This window comes from Pezoporus occidentalis, unplaced genomic scaffold (assembly GCF_034315485.1).
Source record: "Pezoporus occidentalis ecotype Australia unplaced genomic scaffold, CSIRO_AGI_Poc_V1 ctg291, whole genome shotgun sequence".
Classification (NCBI taxonomy): domain Eukaryota; kingdom Metazoa; phylum Chordata; class Aves; order Psittaciformes; family Psittacidae; genus Pezoporus; species Pezoporus occidentalis.
In genome coordinates, this window is record NW_026914841.1 from 434,499 (window position 1) to 452,123 (window position 17,625).

General features: G+C 59.9%; 2 protein-coding genes across 2 annotated transcripts; both read left to right on the top strand.

The window, feature by feature from the left end:
* The first annotated feature begins 73 nt into the window (after positions 1-73).
* ATG9A (autophagy related 9A) lies at positions 74-10,098 on the top strand. The gene is made up of 14 exons (XM_062626394.1): positions 74-252; positions 575-617; positions 1,601-1,666; positions 1,961-2,122; positions 2,219-2,360; positions 3,265-4,013; positions 4,368-4,521; positions 4,748-4,927; positions 5,771-6,016; positions 6,320-6,540; positions 6,916-7,033; positions 7,229-7,445; positions 7,576-7,718; positions 7,826-10,098. The coding sequence occupies exons 1-14, from the start codon at positions 150-152 to the stop codon at positions 7,829-7,831; spliced, it is 2,550 nt and encodes an 849-aa protein (XP_062482378.1). The 5' UTR covers positions 74-149; the 3' UTR covers positions 7,832-10,098.
* A 571-nt stretch (positions 10,099-10,669) lies between these two features.
* ABCB6 (ATP binding cassette subfamily B member 6 (LAN blood group)) lies at positions 10,670-17,314 on the top strand. Its single transcript, XM_062626395.1, has 20 exons — positions 10,670-10,740; positions 11,348-11,879; positions 12,388-12,525; positions 12,781-12,970; positions 13,178-13,270; positions 13,522-13,714; positions 13,800-13,921; positions 14,007-14,116; positions 14,200-14,265; positions 14,400-14,525; positions 14,615-14,691; positions 14,796-14,859; positions 14,956-15,041; positions 15,148-15,205; positions 15,383-15,487; positions 15,896-16,070; positions 16,358-16,470; positions 16,545-16,639; positions 16,834-16,902; positions 17,002-17,314. Exons 2-20 carry the CDS (start codon positions 11,364-11,366, stop codon positions 17,126-17,128), a joined length of 2,523 nt encoding a protein of 840 aa, XP_062482379.1. The 5' UTR covers positions 10,670-10,740; positions 11,348-11,363; the 3' UTR covers positions 17,129-17,314.
* The last annotated feature ends 311 nt before the right edge of the window (positions 17,315-17,625 follow it).

Below are 17,625 nucleotides of genomic sequence, written 5' to 3' on the forward strand. Positions count from 1 at the left end.
CGGCGCCCGCCCTCCGCTTTCCCATTGGCTGTGCCCTGACCCACCCCGCGCCTGCCATTGGGAGTCGCTGCTGCCAGTCACAGAGCGGACGGGGACCGAGCGGGCTGGGCCCGGGCCCGGGGCCGGTGGCGGCGGCGGGCGGTTCCGCCATGGCCCACTTCGAGACGCAGTACCAGCGCCTGGAGAGTTCCTCCACCGAGTCCCCGCCCGGTGGCGGCGATCTGCTCGTCCACGTCCCCGAGGGCGCCAAGTGTGAGCGGCGGCATCGGCGCCGGGGGTTGGGGCCTGGCAGCCGGCGGCGGGGGGGCGGCCCAAGGCTGAGGGGTGGGGGGACGGGAGGGTGAGGCAGTGGAGGCCTTGGAGGCCTTGGGGACCGGACTGCGGGGGGCTGGTGCGGGTGGCTGGGATGGGGGAGCAGCCGGGGACAGGGGGGGAGGCCGGTCGCGGAGCGGGATCGGGGGCTGTGGGGCCGGACAGGGGCCTCGAGGGCCCGGGGAAAGGTGGGGCTGTGCCTGTCACAGCAGCAAGGCTGCTGTTCCGGAGGGCCCCTCACCCTGTGTGCTTCCTCCGTCAGCTCCGTGGCATCACATCGAGAACCTGGACCTCTTCTTCTCTCGCATATCCTTTCACAGGGCTGGGGGCACCCACCACCTCCTGGGCTCACAGTGCTGGTGGGAAGCCTGGGCTTGGTGTGACTCGGAGCTGGGGCAGCACCTGCCCCTTCCCTTAGGACACCACACGGCTCTGGAGGGATTGGGGGCTGGCTGAATGCCCATACCTGTGGGGTGCTGTCACCCAACAGTGAGGGGACAGACAGGTTCTTTTAGGGATCCTTCGCACAGTGATGATGGTACTAAGTTATAGTTATAATTAAACCTTTATTTTCTTACCAGGGTTTTATTGTTAGCATACCACAGCATTTATAATCAGAGTAGCACAGCAAGCAGAATCAGTGCAGTATAACTTTACAAACAGTATAGTGCACTGCTTAACTTATGGTTTTTAATCACCAGAGCTTTCTGCAGACTGTGTCATATCTTAATGCGTGGTTTGCTGTATCAGTATAACAATCATCTATATTCAAAAACCATATAAAAGAATACGAGTCACTCAGTTGTCGGAGGAAGCAGATGATGGTGGGAGCATCCTGTCTACTGGAGGCTCCTGGTTTTCACTGTCCAGCAGCAGTTCGTCCAAGTTCCCACTTAGGACTTTGATTTTGTGGATAGTGATCCAGGTGCTGTTACAGTTCCCTGTTCTGTGATGGGGTTGTCACTGCCACCTTGTTGGCTGGGTGCCTGGGACCTTCAAGGCCAGCATGGAAGGGAGTAATCAGCCTGATGCTCTGGAATCTTAAGGCTGGTGTGGAGGGGAAGAAGAAATCTGTTTGGTTTGTCTACCTGGTTCACAGGACCTTCAGGGCCTGAATGGAGAAAGGAAACTAATGGGTGACCTGCTCAGTAACAGAGAATGCTGCTGGCCTTATAAAATGGCATTAGTTATGCTCTGGGGAGCTGCAGATGCCAGTGGGCCAGAAGCCTCCCCCTACTTCATCAGAAAGCAGGAGTCTCCAGACTGTTTTCCTTGACTGTGGCTTTCACGTCTATAACCTGCATCAGAAGAATGGCTTCACTTGCATGCTCATTGGAGAGATCTTTGAGCTCATGTAAGCGTAGGTTCCTTCTCTGTTGTGTCTGTGACAGCTGCTGGAAAGCAGCTACAAGAATTTGCTGAGCTCCTGCAGCTGGTAGGAGGGAAGGCTCCCTTTATAGTTGTCCTGTCTCTTCTTTGCTGTGATTTTCATGCCCCAAACCTACATTCCACTTTGTGAAACTTGTGCCCATGAGCTTTCCTATCGCCATGGTTGTGGGACTGCATCTCCATGACATGTAACCCTAGCCGCTTCACATTTTGAGAGGCAGAAGGATGATTCCCTGATGCCTGCTCCCTTTTTTTACAGGCAGTTCATCTTTGTGGTGGCATTCACCACCTTTCTTATCAGCTGTGTTGATTACGACATTCTCTTTGCCAACAAAGCAGTAAATCACAGCCAGCATCCCAGTGAACCCATTAAAGTGACTCTGCCAGATGCTTTCCTGCCTCCACATGTCTGCAGTGCAAGGTAGGGGCAGCAGAGAGGATGTTGGCCAATACTCTTGCTTTCTCAGGTACTCGGGGCACTTGCCTGAGCCTACTACTTGTTCCTTCTTGCTCGCAGAATCCAGGCAAACAGCTTCCTCATCTGCATCCTGGTGATAGCTGGGGTTTTCTGGATCCACCGACTTGTCAAGTTTATCTACAACATTTGCTGCTACTGGGAGATTCACTCTTTTTACATCAATGCCTTGAAAATCCCCATGGTAAGTAGCTGGGCCAAGAGCCACATACGATGCTGCTAAGGGATGCAGGAGGCATTTGTCGGGTGGTTAGAAGCAGCTCATTCTTTCTCCCCCAAGGCAGCTTCTCTGGGAGACCTCTTCCCTCTGCTCCCTAACTGCACTGACATCCTTTGAGTCTCTTCTCCAACAGCCAATTTATACCATGTTAACCCTTCTGCCCAGCTTGCCTCTGTGCTGCTGGCACACTCCTGTGCCATCTGCTACCCAATATGTTTATTTTTTAGTGATGGCCTTTTCTGTGATGCCTTTCAACAGAGAAAACATAAGCAAGGGTATTCTTGTACCTCCCTGGGTTGAGGACAGGTCATCTTCCTGGTTTACTGGGTGGGGGGGGCAACTGAGGCACAGAGCTACTTCAGTGGTGAAGATCAGTGTGTCAAAGATGGGCTCTGAGGCTTGCACATATCTCCTAGTCCAGAGTCCTTGCTCTGATGAACAACATCATCCTTTGAATGGAGACTGTGCCTTGAGAAAGGTGGCGTGAGCCAAGAGGTTTGGTTGCTCCCCACATTTTTCACAGGCTCCCTCTGGGACACTGCGTCCCTTCCCCTATTTGTGTCTTCCTGCTCACTAAATGGCAGCTCTGGGGGGACCCATGGGAACTGGAGCTCTGTTCGTGCCACTGAGGCAGCTGGTGTGTGAGTGACTGGGAAACAGTCATCTGTACTAATGTAGGCGTAAAGGGCAGTGGGGCAAAGTATGGGTTTTAGATGCTGCAGGCTGAAGCGGTGCAGGAGGTGCTTCATGTGCTGGTGGGGCATGTGAACGCCGTGGCGTGCACTGGGACATGCTGTTTGAAAGGGCTCACCCCAGCTTCTGTCCTGGGACTCATCCTGCCCTAACCTTGCCCCTTTCCCCCTTCCAGTCCACCCTGCCATACTACACGTGGCAGGAGGTGCAGGCCCGCATCGTGCAGATCCAGAAGGAGCACCAGATCTGCATCCACAAGAAAGAGCTGACGGAGCTGGACATTTACCACCGCATCCTCCGCTTCAAGAACTACATGGTGGCCATGGTGAACAAGTCACTGCTGCCTATCCGCTTCCGCCTGCCCCTGCTGGGAGACACTGTCTTCTACACACGGGGGCTCAAGTACAACTTTGAGCTCATCTTCTTCTGGGGGCCCGGTTCCCTCTTTGAGAACGAGTGGAGCCTGAAGGCTGAGTACAAGCGGGCTGGGAACCGCCTGGAGCTGGCTGAGAAGCTCAGCACTCGCATCCTCTGGATTGGCATTGCTAACTTCCTCCTCTGCCCCCTCATCCTCATCTGGCAGATCCTCTATGCCTTCTTCAGCTACACAGAGATCCTGAAACGGGAGCCGGGCAGCCTGGGTGCCCGCTGCTGGTCTCTCTATGGCCGCTGTTACCTCCGTCACTTCAATGAGCTGGACCATGAACTGCACTCACGCCTCAGCAAAGGGTACAAGCCAGCTTCCAAGTATATGAACTGCTTTATCTCCCCGCTCCTCACCATCGTGGCCAAGAACGTGGCCTTCTTTGCTGGTTCCATCCTGGCTGTGCTCATCGCTCTCACCATCTATGATGAGGACGTGCTGGCGGTCGAGCACGTGCTGACCACGGTCACCCTGCTTGGGGTGGGCATCACGGTGTGCAGGTGAGGTGGGTCTGTGCTGCCACTGTGCTCCAGGAAGCGCTGTGGGGAGCAGTGGGGCTGACAACCATCCATGTAAAATGCTCTTTGGTGGCAAGTGGATGTGAATCTGCCTGAGCGAAGGGCATGGCCTTGGAGAGTCAGGGGGCAGACAGGAGAAGGGGGATAGTGGTGAGCTTGGGTGCAGTGGTTGTACGATACAGGGGTGTTGCTGGAGCTATTCAGCAACAACCCGGGGTTGGGCTGGCAGGGAGGTTTGGCTTGGGTGTGAAGGCTATAGCTGGAGCTGTGATAAGGGCTGGTCACCCTGCCCTCCTAGGAAGTGATGCCTTGTTGTTTCCCTGTCCTGTCCTACAGGTCTTTCATCCCTGACCAGCACCTGGTATTTTGCCCAGAGCAGCTGCTGCGAGTCATCCTGGCACACATCCACTACATGCCTGACCACTGGCAGGGCAATGCCCACCGCTATGAGACCAGGGATGAGTTTGCCCAGCTCTTCCAGTACAAAGCAGTGAGATTGGCTTGTGTGGGGTTGGGATGGGGACTCGCCTACATCCTTGCAGAAGGGAGAAGCTGCCACGGAGCTGAGCAGCTCCTGGACTTGTAGAGGACAAGGCAGCGTTCTCAGAGACACCCTGCCCCAGAAGATAAGAGGGCTGGAGCTGGGGTCTGGCTTTGGTACTGTGGGATTTTTGACATCCTCAAGCTTGTGCTGATCCCATTATCTCTGTGCTCAGGTCTTCATCCTGGAGGAGCTCCTGAGCCCCATCATTACCCCCCTGATCCTCATCGTCTGCCTGCGACCCAAGTCCTTGGACATTGTGGACTTCTTCCGCAACTTCACTGTGGAGGTGGTGGGTGTGGGTGACACCTGCTCCTTTGCCCAGATGGACGTGCGCCAGCATGGCCACCCTGCGGTAAGTCCCACCACCATGGGTCAGCAGCCTGGGCTCCCCACCAGCACCTTTGGTCCTTCAGCCTCATGGGAGGCTGTAATTCACCATTCCTGGCAGCCCACAGCCCAGTCACCTGCATCTCTGCTGGGTATCTGGGGCTGCCAGCACAGGTCACCAGCCCTGAAAGGCTCTTGTGGCCTAGCTGTGATCATTAACCTGATATTTTGTGAACCAGGCTTTGTCATTCACAACCAAGAGTCTTGTGTCCTCAGGAGAGAGGAATTGAGATACTTGGACATTTGGAAAGCATGGCCACTGAGAACTGATTTAACCCAGCTGGACTGCCCAGGATAGGGGCAGACTTGGGGAGATGAGAAGCATTTTCCATTGTGTAAAATCTAGTGTGGAGGGAAAGAGGATCTATTTCCTGTGCCTCGGAATTTAGGTTACTTGTCAGGAAAAGCTCCCTAGTGACAAGGCCATGAACTAGAGAGGGGCTGGACTCTCTGTGGCAGGAAGCTTTTAAGAACAGTCATTTGTTGGCTGTTGTTGCTCCTCCTGTGAACTGGAGAGTGCAAGACAAGGCTTTCAGCTCTGTGTTTTGTGACTAGTCCCCTTATCTCCACTTTCCTTGCAGCAGTGCATGTTCTGGGTGGAGGTGGAAGATGCTGTGATTGCTGCTTCTTTCCCAGGCTGTGAGGGCTGAACTAGCATGGACTTCCAGTGTAGCGCCTGCTACATATGGAGCTGTGGCCCAGCTTATGCTGGGTGTTGTATGCTTTGCCCAGATTGATTGCAGGATCCCCAGGCTTGGCAGAGATGTAAAGCAGATCCTGTCTCTCACTACCTGTCTCTGCTTCACAGTGGATGTCAGCAGGAAAGACGGAGGCCTCCATTTACCAGCAGGCCGAGGATGGCAAGACAGAGCTGTCCCTCATGCACTTTGCCATCACCAACCCCAAGTGGCAGCCACCCCGCGAGAGCACAGCCTTCATTGGCTTCCTGAAGGAGCGGGTGCACCGGGACAGCAGTGTGGCACTGGCTCAGCAGGCTGTGCTGCCTGAAAATGCCCTCTTCAGCTCCATCCAGTCCTTGCAGTCGGAGTCAGAGGTGCCCAGGCTGGGGGAGGGAAGCAGGGTGTTCTTGGGGTGCTTGCTGGGTGCTGGCAACCTGATAATCAGGCTCTGTGGTCAATTTTGTCCTTGTCTGGGTTGTATCTAAGGATGCAGATGTGGTACATCAGCACTAGCTGGGATACTTTGGGGTTTCTGGAAAGGGCAGCAGGCTGTCCTGGGGCCCTGTGAAGTGGGAGAGGGGCTGAGAGAGCTGAGGTGCCTCAGTTAGGTGTCGCTGGCTGGGATCAGGTCTCTGAGTCTGAACAGGACATTGATTCTCTCCCTTTCAACTCTGCAGCCACACAGCCTGATTGCCAATGTAATAGCAGGCTCCTCAGCACTGGGCTTCCACATGGGCCGGGATGGACAGGCCTCTCGCCACCTCTCCGAAGTGGCCTCGGCCCTGCGCTCCTTCTCCCCTCTCCAGTCTGCCCAGCAGCCTCCTGGTGGCTTCCAGACAGCAGGAAGGGATGGAGAGGGAGCCCAGCCTCGTGGTGCCGGTGCCATGACAGCCTCTGGGTAAGCTGCAGACTGGAGAGGGGTGGGCCAAACACCTTGCAAATCTCATGACTCCTTGCCCAACTGCCACCCTATTGTCCTAGGTGCATGGTGGCATATGTTTCTGCAGCCTGGGACAGCAAGGGACATATTTACAAGCAGAGTTAGGCCCAGATGCTTAGGCTGGCCCCAAAGGAGTGCTGGGGTTCTGGTGTTCTCACAGTGGTGAGAAACTCCTGGTAGGGCAGAGGCAGTGCCATTGAAGGGCTGGTCATCTTGTGCACCTGGGGAGATGCCACAGAGGGCTTGTTCCTGCCCAGCCTAGGAACAAGCCTGGCATGGGAGTGGAGGGAAGATGGGCAGTGTGGGGGGTACCACTCGTGTGTCTGATGGCAGGGCTGATGCGAGGACTGTGAGCTCAGGGAGCAGCGCCTGGGAGGGTCAGCTGCAGAGCATGATCCTGTCGGAGTACGCCTCCACTGAGATGAGTCTCCACGCACTCTACATGCATGAGGTGAGCAGCTGCGGCTGGGCCAGCCAGCGAGGTATGGAGCAAAGCAGGCAGAACTGGTGTGTGCCCTGTCTGAAGTGAGTGGGATACTAATGTGAGTGAAAGCCGAGACCCGTGTGTGTGTGCAGTGTGGGGGAGAGGGTGTTTGGGCATCTGGGCTCTCCCCTCCGGCTCACTCACTGGTGTGTTGGCCCACAGTTGCACAAGCAGCACGCTCAGCTGGAGCCTGAGCGGCACACTTGGCACCGTCGTGAGAGTGATGAGAGCGGCGAGAGTGCCCATGAGGAGCTGGACACTCAGCGTGGTGCCCCCATCCCTCGCTCTGCCAGCTACCCCTTCTCTTCATCGCGGCAGCCCGCTGAGGAGACAGCCACACTGCAGACTGGCTTCCAGCGGCGATATGGTGGCATCACAGGTATGGGAGCCAGGTCTGAGGTCAGAGCCCCATAACCAATGCCCTTGATGGACTGACACGAGCAGCCTGCCTGCTTTTGGACACCAGCAGTCCCCCAGGTAGCTAATGTTCCTTCTCGCCCCTCTTGCAGACCCAGGCACAGTACACAGAGCCCCATCACACTTCTCCCGCCTCCCTCTGGGGGGCTGGGCTGAGGACGGGCAGTCAGCGAGACACCCAGAGCCTGTACCAGAGGAGAGCTCAGAGGATGAGCTTCCACCACAGATCCACAAGGTAGGGGTGAAGGCTGTGGCTGAGAGGGGCAGGGTATACTCTGGATGCAAGGTTAGGGTGCTGGCAGCTTGTCCTGACAGGTGCCACATTCCCTCTCTGTTTTGCAGGTATAGCCTTGTAGACTGGGGATCTGACGGGGGTTGCAGACTGGGAGCCGCCTGGGCAGCAGGATGTGGCGTCAGCCTGATTCTTCTCCTGTCCTGAGTGGACAGGATCATCCCAGGCTCCGTTTTGTTGCCATCAGTTGCCGAAGAGACAAAACTGCCCAGCCGGCGGCTTTGCGGTGGCACCTTGTGTCCAGCCGTGTGTCAAGTCAACGCCACTCTGACTCTTGTGGGGTGAATGTGTGTGTGAGTACATACCCGTGTCTGTGGTCACGTCTGTGTCATCCGTGTCAGAGGATCGCTGCAGAACCTGCCAAAGCTGGTGTGACAGGACTGGCAGTGGGGAGCTGTGGACTGGCTTGAGGTGGTTGCTGTTCCAAGGGATGTGAGATGGCCCCAGCTCCAGCTATCCACTCAGAGCTGGGAATGGACTCTAAAATGAAGGCAGGAGCTGTTGAAGGGGGTCTAACTCGGCCTGCAGCCCTGAGGAGGTGCCCAGGACCGTGTTCACCCTCCCAGCGAGGACCACCATTGTGCCCCTTAGCCTGGAGCAGGACAGCAGTGGGGCAATCACCCACCCTTCTGCCCCAGAACCCTGCAGAGGGATGAGCTCTGGTTGCTGCTGGTGTGGATAGGGGTGGGATCTAGAGCTGGTGGGAACAGCTCTGGCTGAGATGCAGGGATGCTGCAGCTCTTCCCCAGCTCCCACAACAGCTGGACCAACCCCTGCATCCAAGGAAGGGTCAGTGGGGTGAAAGTCCTGGGTCCCTGACATTCCTCCCAGCAGGCTGCCTCGTGCCATATCCCTGGGCTAGGGCAGCAGCATCCTCCCCACTGCGTGTCACCCATGGGATGTGGGCTGCCCATGGGCTCTTCAGCAGTGCCAAAGAGACCCTAGTGCAGGGCAGCCGGCATCTCCCACCCTGAAGACCTTGTGCTCTGTGTATTGATGCCCTTCCCAGGTACGCTAAAGGTCTTTGCCCCATGCACAGGCTGTGGTGTGTTGGGTCTGTCCTCCTGATGCAGCTGTTTCTGTGAGCCTTTCCTCTTCCCAAGCAAAGGCTTCAGTGTCTCGCATCTCACCTGGGGGCTCCTAGCTCCTCTTTCCTTCCTGAAGCCATCCTTTTCCTTGCAACATGGCTTTGGCTGCTGTAGGGGCCATATATCAAGCATCTGGCTGGTGCCTGCTGGGGCAAGCAGGAGTCCCCTCAACCTGGAAGTGAGTGGCAAAGCCCAGCCTGGCCTTGGTATGGCTAAGGGGGGATCAGGATGCTGGCTGGGCCACATGGCCTTGGGCAAGCCTTTCCCACCATCGTTTTGGTTCCCCTCTCTTCCAGTGGCAGCTTGTGAGGATCTGCATCCCAACTAACCCTTGCTAGGCTTTGCTTTCCCTTCCTTCCCTTTTCTCCTTGCCTTGCGCAAGGGCTGGTTGCTTTTGCCATGCTCTCTGAGGGCACTGCAGGTTCTTCCCTGCCCTTCCTGGAGTCCAGGGCCACCTCTCTTTTCCCTGCCAGGATTTTCGCCTTCTGCCCTTTGAGCCTGTGCAGGGTGGTGCTGGTGAGCTGTTGGCTCCCCAGGGTATGTGTACCAAGTACACAGGGCATGAGCAGGGCTGGGGTGTTCATAGGACAGGCTCTTTGGGGGTGCTGAACTCCCTGCTGCGATGGGGAGACACAGACAGGAGCTGCAACTGCTCTGATGTCTGTAGGAGTCCAAGTGGAGCGTGTTAAGCAGAGCTTGGGGGGAACCTGCTCTTTGCTGCTGGGGTCTGGTCTGAGTGGAGCTGGGAGTCTGTGGATCTGGGTGCTGCTGAGGGCCTCCCACAGAGGAGCAGCTGGGGCTTAGCACTGTCACGGCAGACGGAAACTGAAAGCAAATCTCCTGGCAATGCATTTGTTTGCCCGTGGGAGCCCAGGCTTTCCTCTGCCCCCTAGGCTGCCACTGCCTGGAGCTGAGCTTCCCGGGGCTGCAGGACCCTGCGCCAGGGTCTCTGTGCTGAGCGGCTGAAGGCCGGCAGGGCCCAGGGAGTGGGGCGGGGGGGAAGTCAGGGTTTCTCCCTGGCCTAACAGGAGGGAGCGGCCAGGCGGGAGCCGGCCAGAGTCCTTGCCGCATGTTGTGCTTGTGTCGTCGGTGTCCTATGTGCATGGCGAGCCGCCCACCCCTCACCTCCTCCCGGGGCGTGCGGGAGCGGGGGACCCTGGAGCGCGCGGTACCGCACCCCCCGCGCCCTTGCTGTACAGCTGTATAGCCGTCTAATAAAGATGGGGTGTATCATCCCTGCCCGCCTCCGAGTCTCCTTCACCCTGCGCCGCTGTGCACCCCGCCTGGCTCTGGACACGGCGGGGTGGGGGGCACCCAAGTGGGTGCCTGTGATAGCAGCCGGAGGCTCCGAGGTCTCTGCGTGCTGCTCCCGCTGGGCTGGCAGCTCCCGGGAGCCGGCCGTGCCAGTGCAGGGAGGGGGGTCAGCGGCTATATTTATCTCCGGGAGGGCAGCGCCCCGTCCTGTCTGACCTCTGCGGCGGCAAGGGCCCTGCCGGGGCGGCGGGGGATATCTCGGCATCGCAGAGCCGCTCTGGCGGCACCGATAAGAGGGCGGCGGGCGCCTCGGCTTCGGGGACTCGCCCTGAGCTCCCGTTCTCCCCGCACCACTGACACCCCCCGCCCCGGCTCTGCAGGGGCCCGGTGCCGGGGGTGCGGCGCAGGTCCGTGCAGCCCGGGCGGGGCACCAGGGACCGGAGGGACACACGCGCCCCGCGGGATGCGGTGGAGGGGAGCGGGCGGGGGCGCAGCCCTGCCGCCGGAGCGGGGCTAGGCGCGCAGGAGCGGGGCGGGGAGCGGGGCGGGGCCGGAGCCCGGCTGGTGGCGGCTGGCGGCGGTGCGGAGCCCGGAGCGGGCCGAGGCCGGCGGGCCCGGGGCAGGTGAGCGGGCGGGGGCCTGGTCGGCGCGGCGGGCAGGGCGGCGGGGCCGGTAACGGCGGCTGCGCGGCCGCTCCGGGAGCGCCTGTCCCGGGGCTGAGCGGCGCCGATACCGGGCGGGCAGAGCCCTGGCACGGCCGTGCCTCGCCCCGGCACGTCCCTCGCCCCGCACGTGTGTCCCCCCCGTGCGTGTTCCCGGCCTTCGCCCCTGCAGCTCCCGTGCGTTTCCCCGCGCATCCTCTGCCGTTACCCGGCTGCCGCTGCGCTGCCCCCCCTCCCGCTCTAGCCTGGTCCCAGCACCTCGCTGCCTTCCTATCCCTGCCCTCCTTGTCCGAGTCCGTCTCCAAGGGCCCCGGTGGCTCTGGGGAGCACAGTGCAAAGCTGCACCCTCCCGGGCATTCCCAGGGCCCACAGGCAGATTCTGGTGGTGCTCATATCCGTCTCCATACAAACCTGGCCCTGCATACAGTGTGTCCTGGTTGTCCATGTGCAGCGGTGCTTGCCCCTGTCCCCATGTCCCTGTTCTCTCTGCTTAGCTGTGGGTCCCTTCTTTCAGCAGTACCCAACAGCTCATCCTGAGACATTCCTCCCACCCCTCTTCTCTCTGCAGCTGGTGACCTGCTAGGATGGCAGTGCTGGGGGGCTACTGTGAGGGCAACAACTCCATCGCCCAGGCCTGGGTCCAGCAGGGCTTCCAGCCCTGCTTCTTCTTCACGCTGGTACCAACTGTGCTGCTGAGCATCTGCCTGCTGCTGGGCGCCCTGCAGTATGCCTGCTACGTCCGCTTCGGCCGTGCCATGGAGCCCAAGTACATCCCCCGCTCCCTCCTCTACTATGGCCAGGTCCTGCTGTCCCTGCTCCTGGCCCTGCAGCCCTTTGGGGGGCTGCTGTGGCAAGTGGTGGGGCCAAGACGGCTCTATGGGTACATGCTGCTGCACGCCTGCCTCTGGGCTCTCAGCTGGGGCTGCACCATTGCCCTCCTGCAGCTGGAGCACACACGGGTGCTGGCACACGACCGGATACGGGGCCATGGCACCATCCTCCTCCTTTTCTGGGCCCTGGCCTTTGCTGCTGAGAACCTCACCCTGGTGTGCTGGAGGAGCCCACTATGGTGGTGGGCGCTGGAGAACACCAACCAGAAGGTGGGCTGGGGGCCTGTGGGCAGGGATGAGGGGCAGGCACTTGGAGGAAAGGAAGAGGGGGCTGCAGCATCAGAGTGCTGGGGTGGGGTGTGTGTGCCCTGCCATGCCCAAGGGTGTGCATGCTCCTGGGTTGCACCCACTCGTCTGCTGCATGTCTCAGCCTGGAGCCCAGCTATCGCACATCTCTCCATGCCCCAATCCAGCTCAACTCCCTCTCTGCCTGGCCCAGGCCCAGATGCAGGAGTGAGGAGTGTCTGCCCTCCCCACAGCCCTTTGCCCCACTGTTCCCCCCAGGGTAGGGCCATGAAAAGCCGGAGGGCACAGAGCTGGATGCAGCAGGGAGGAAGGAGATGGCCAGGGTGTTGCCTGAGGTGCTGTGCTCAGCCAGGGGTTCCCATTGAGCTGCATGGGGTGTCCCCTCTTCCCTGGCTGCACTTCACCCCATCCCTGTGCCCTGCTCCATGCTTCTCTCAGCTCACATTCATCTGACTCCCCGCTCTCTGTCCAGGTGCAGTTTGGCTTCTGGCTGCTACGTTACATATGCACATTCATGCTCTTCATCCTGGGCATGAAAGCCCCCGGGCTGCCCCACAAGCCCTACATGCTGCTGGTCAATGAGGAGGAACGAGATGTGGAGAACAGTCAGGTGAGTCCCAGGTCTGGAGCAGTTTGGGGACATGGCCAGAGGGGAGCTGGGGACCTATGGCTGTCTGCGATCAGCACCTTCCTTCCTTCAGGCCTGGGAGGAGCAAGATTAGGGCTGCCCAAGCTCCCTGACCACTGTCAAGCAGGATGCAGCCCTGAAGGGGGATCCTGGGAGAATGGAGCTGGTGTTCCCCAGGGCTGCTGCCAGCTGGGCTGAGGTGCCAGGGCAGTGATCTCTTGCTCTGCTCTCCTCTAGCCGCTCCTGTCCGATGGCAGCAGAACCTCCTCCACCTGGAAGGATTTCCGGAGGAAGCTGCGGCTGCTGGTGCCATACATGTGGCCGAGGGGCAATCACCTGCTGCAGGGACTGGTGCTGTTCTGCATGGCACTCATGGGGCTGGAGCGAGCCATCAATGTCTTTGTCCCCATCTACTACAAGAACATCGGTGAGGTGCCTAGGGCTCAGTGTGTGAGGCTGCCCACAGCCTCACCAAGTGCTGGGGGGTGTTGCAAGTGACGTGGGGGGCTACAGGGACCTGGCAGGAGCAGGTTCCAAGGGCCAGGGACCATTGCTGGGTGCTGGGCTGGTTCCCATGGGGCACTTGGTGATGCTCCCTGCCCCTCCACCCTGATCCTTGCCACCCTCTCCCCAGTGAATGAGCTGACGGAGGGTGCTCCCTGGCACACCCTGGCCTGGACTGTCTGCACCTACGTGGGGCTAAAGTTCCTGCAGGGCGGAGGTGCTGGTAAGGACCACCGGGAAGGATGCATGCTGGGGAGAGGTGGCATGGGGCTAATTGTGCTGGGGCTGGAGTGACTGGGGATGCCCCCACCACTGCTGCTTTCTCTGGGAAGCAGCAATCAGGGCTGGTCCTGGGTTAGAGATGGTGGAGGGGGCTCGCTTATCCCAAATCCCTCTTTCCCAGCTGTGTTTTCTGAGCTGGCTGCCTGCCGTGCTGGCACTGGTCCCCGCTGACCACCCTGTGGTGTCCCGCAGGCTCCACTGGCTTCGTGAGCAACCTGCGCACCTTCCTGTGGGTGTGGGTGCAGCAGTTCACCAACCGGCAGGTGCAGGTCCAGCTCTTTGCCCACCTGCATGGGCTGTCCCTGCGCTGGCACCTGGGCCGGCGCACCGGTGAGGTCCTGCGCAGTGTGGACCGTGGCACCAGCAGCATCAACAGCCTGCTCAGGTTAGAGCGTGCCCGTGGCAGGTGGCAGGTGGCCAGGCATCCCCACCAGGCCAGGCTGATGCGCCATCCCCCTTCTTTCCCCCAGCTACATCGTCTTCAGCATCGTCCCCACCATTGCGGACATTGTCATCGGCATCATTTACTTCACCTCGGTTTTCAGTGCCTGGTTTGGCCTCATCATCTTCGTGTGTATGAGCCTCTACCTGAGTGAGTGAGGGATTGGGGTGCAGGGGTGCTGAGGTGCATTGTGGGGCAGCGGGTGCCTGCCAACGCAGCCCCCTCCTGCCCACAGCTCTGACCATCTTCATCACTGAGTGGAGGACCAAGTACCGGCGGGACATGAACACACGGGACAACGAGGCCAAGTCCCGGGCTGTGGACTCCCTCCTCAATTTTGAGACGGTACCATAGGTGGGGGAGTGTCACTGAGCACTGGCACTGGGAAGGCTGATTCCAGGCACTGACCTTGGCTCTGTGTCCTGCAGGTGAAGTACTATAATGCGGAGAGCTACGAGGTGAACCGCTTCAATGATGCCATCGTCAAGTACCAGGTGCGTGGTGTCAGCAGCAGTAGGGAAGTCAGCAGGGAAGGAGCTGAGCCTCATGGGTACCTGCAGGGAGGACAGAGGTCACCATGGGTCTGGTGTGGAGGCGGCAGCATCCTGGAGGACCTTGTTTCTTCCAGCTCTCAGAATGGAAGGTCAGTGCTTCGCTGGGCCTCCTCAACCAGACCCAGAACCTGGTCATTGGCCTGGGGCTGCTGGCAGGATCCCTGCTCTGTGCCTACTTTGTCACTGAAAACAAGCTGCAGGTAAGGCTGGTGCCAGCCTGGGAAGCCCCCTGCCTGGAGTGGGGCCACGGGGCTGGTGGTGATGGGCACCTCTCCCCTGTCCCTTCTAGGTGGGGGACTTTGTCCTCTTTGGCACCTACATCATTCAGCTCTACACACCACTCAACTGGTTCGGGACCTACTACAGGTAACTCTCAGAGCTGTGGGGGTGCCCAGCGTCCCCCTCACTGTGCACACCTAGGTTGAGGTGTGCTTCCCAAACACTTCCCTGTAGTCTTCACTCCCTTCCAGGATGATCCAGAGCTCCTTTGTGGACATGGAGAACATGTTCGAGCTCTTTGATGAGGTGCAGGAGGTGGGTGCCACCTTCCTGGACCCCACTTCCTGCCACGGCCCCATGGTCCTGCCCTGGGGACAGGCTGGCTCTGAGGCCATGTCTCTCCTCCGGTAGGTGAAGGACGTGATGAATGCCGGTGACCTGCGCTTGGAGGCCGGGCGGATCGAGTTTGAGAACGTGCACTTCAGCTATGTGGATGGGTATGGGGTGGTGGGCACAGGGTGGCACAAGCTGAGCTGTGGGCCTGGCACAGGTATGTGAGGCAGTGGAGATGGCCCTGACCCCCTCTCCATCTCCCTCTCCCAGGAAGGAAATCCTGCAGGACGTCTCCTTCTCTGTGATGCCTGGGCAGACCCTGGCCCTGGTGAGAGGGGGACCTTGGGTGTCGAAACTGCTGGAGGGTGGGATGGGGAAGTGAGGCTGGGAAGTACAGGAGTGGGAAGGACAGACCCGCAATGGGGCCAGCCCTTCCCTGCCCAGCCCCTGGCCTCCAGCAGGCAGGAGTCTCTGGTGTCTCTAAGCCTTTTACCTTTGTGTGCAGGTGGGACCTTCAGGCTCAGGGAAGAGCACCATCATCCGCCTGCTCTTCCGCTTCTACGATGTGTGGGGTGGTTGCATCCGTATTGATGGGCAGGACATATCCCAGGTGCGGGGGGAACACCTCCAGGGACTGGGGACACCCACCAGCTCCCATGGGCTTCGCAGCACTGCTCAGTGCAGGCACTGGCATCTCCCCAGGGCAGGGCTGAGCATGCAACCCCCACAGCCCCTTTGCAGGCTGCTCTGTACCATGAGTGGGGTGAATGGTGTGACTGCGGTACCCCAGTCTGAAATGATGGAAACTGGCCAGGGTTCCCTGAGAAGGGCTGGGGCACTGGCAGGGCCTTCCCACAGCAGGGTGGAGATGCCTGAGCCTGTGGTCCAGGGGGAGCCTGGAGCAAACACCCTACGAGGAGCGGGCTGTTGGGGCTTATGGCTGAGGGATGGGAGTGGGTGTTAGGGTCTCGTTGGGGGATGTGTGCATCTGGCTGAGCCCTCCCTGTCCCCCACCCAGGTGAAGCAGGCGTCCCTGCGTGCTCACATCGGGGTGGTGCCCCAGGACACCGTGCTCTTCAATGACACCATCGCCAACAACATCCGCTACGGACGGATCCTGGCCACTGACCAGGAGGTGCAGGAGGCAGCCCGGGCCGCTGACATCCACGACCGCATCCTTTCCTTCCCTGATGGTGAGACCCCCCCAGTACCCTCCTTGTCCCCCCCGCCCATGCTGTCCAGGGGCTCCCTGTGACCTGGTTGCTGCCCTCACAGGTGTCCTGGGTGACATCCCCCATGGGGACACCTGCCTGACCCTGTGCCTTCCTTTGCTTGCCCTGCTGTCATCTCTGCAGGGCTGTCACTCCTGGGCAGGGATGGGCTGAGGCTGCAGCAGCACCTCCCCATGCAGTACAGCCTTGGTGCCCAGCCCCATCCCAGAGGGCACCAGCACAGCACATTCCTGCCCTTGTGCCTGCAGGATACAGCACCCAGGTGGGGGAGCGGGGGCTGAAGCTGAGTGGGGGAGAGAAGCAGCGCGTGGCCATCGCACGCACCATCCTGAAAGGTCCCCGCATCATCCTGCTGGATGAGGTAATGGCAGCAACCCCAGCCCCTGTGGCTGCACACACTGCCTGTGCCCTCCCAACACCCTGCCTCTCGTGCAGGCCACATCTGCGCTTGACACAGAGACCGAGAGGAACATCCAGGCCTCCCTGGCCAAGGTCTGCGCCCACCGCACCACCATTGTTGTTGCTCATAGGTAGGGATGAGGGGTAGGCGCTGATGCAGAAGGTGCCGAGCTCTCTGGGCTGGCCTGTTCCCCCAGAGGGGCACGGACCTGACCTCCTGCTCAGGAGGTGACAGCCCCCATGACTGTGGCTCCTTGCACCATGTAAACCCCTCCTGGGCCCTCTTCCCTCTCAACCCCCCCCACCACGCTGCTGTTCTCTGCAGGCTCTCCACCGTGGTGGGTGCAGACCAGATCCTGGTGCTCAAGGATGGGCGCATTGCAGAGCGAGGGAGGTGAGCACAGGGGAAGGGCTTGGTGCTGCATATCCATGGGGACCCCTCCTTGGCTCTGGAACCAGCCTGGGACCCCACACCCCTCTGCTCTGCCTGCAGGCACGAGGAGCTGCTGCAGAAGGGTGGTGTGTATGCTGGCATGTGGCTGCAGCAGCAGGCCGGGGATGAGGGCGAGAGGAAGGAGCGCAGCACCGAGAAGCCTGCAGGCAGCAAGAAGGGGCCGTGAGCATGGCCAGGGGCTCTGATGTGACCCTGACCCGGGCCCAGGCCCCCACGCTGCCAGGAGCCCGTTGCTGGCTGCAGGCCAGTGCCTCGCATGGCCCCAGAGCTGCAGGGGCTGGATTGGACACTCCAGTACATTTGTACCTGTTTGTTTTGCTGTTGTGTAGTTTCTTAAACCAGGTCCTTCCCAGCTCTGTGCCTGTGTGCTCTTACCTGCAGGGTATATGCCTGCAGGATACCCCTGGGGGGCAATGCACCAGGGAGGGTTAGCGCTTGTGCCCTAGTGTCAACCAGCAGCTCTGCCACAGGGCACTGCTCCTTGGGCTTGGGTAGGCAAGGGGCAGAGCAGGGTGTCAGCATCTGACCCATCCCCACACTAAAAGGCTGAGCATGGCAGGGGCTGCACTCCAGTGGCAAAGGAAAAAGCAGCACAGCTGGTGCCTGCTTTATGCCATGTGCCCCCCCTTGCATGTCCTTATGCACCCATCCAGAGAGATGGGC

Bases quoted from the DNA above. Each gene is read 5' to 3' on its own strand.
- ATG9A (XM_062626394.1), top strand. From the start codon at position 150: ATGGCCCACTTCGAGACGCAGTACCAGCGCCTGGAGAGTTCCTCCACC. The intron at 6,541-6,915 runs GTAAGCTGCAGA...GTCTGATGGCAG, and splicing joins GGTGCCATGACAGCCTCTGG to GGCTGATGCGAGGACTGTGA. The intron at 7,446-7,575 runs GTATGGGAGCCA...CCCCTCTTGCAG, and splicing joins GCGATATGGTGGCATCACAG to ACCCAGGCACAGTACACAGA.
- ABCB6 (XM_062626395.1), top strand. From the start codon at position 11,364: ATGGCAGTGCTGGGGGGCTACTGTGAGGGCAACAACTCCATCGCCCAG. The intron at 13,922-14,006 runs GTGAGTGAGGGA...TCCTGCCCACAG, and splicing joins GTGTATGAGCCTCTACCTGA to CTCTGACCATCTTCATCACT. The intron at 16,640-16,833 runs GTAGGGATGAGG...TGTTCTCTGCAG, and splicing joins ACCATTGTTGTTGCTCATAG to GCTCTCCACCGTGGTGGGTG.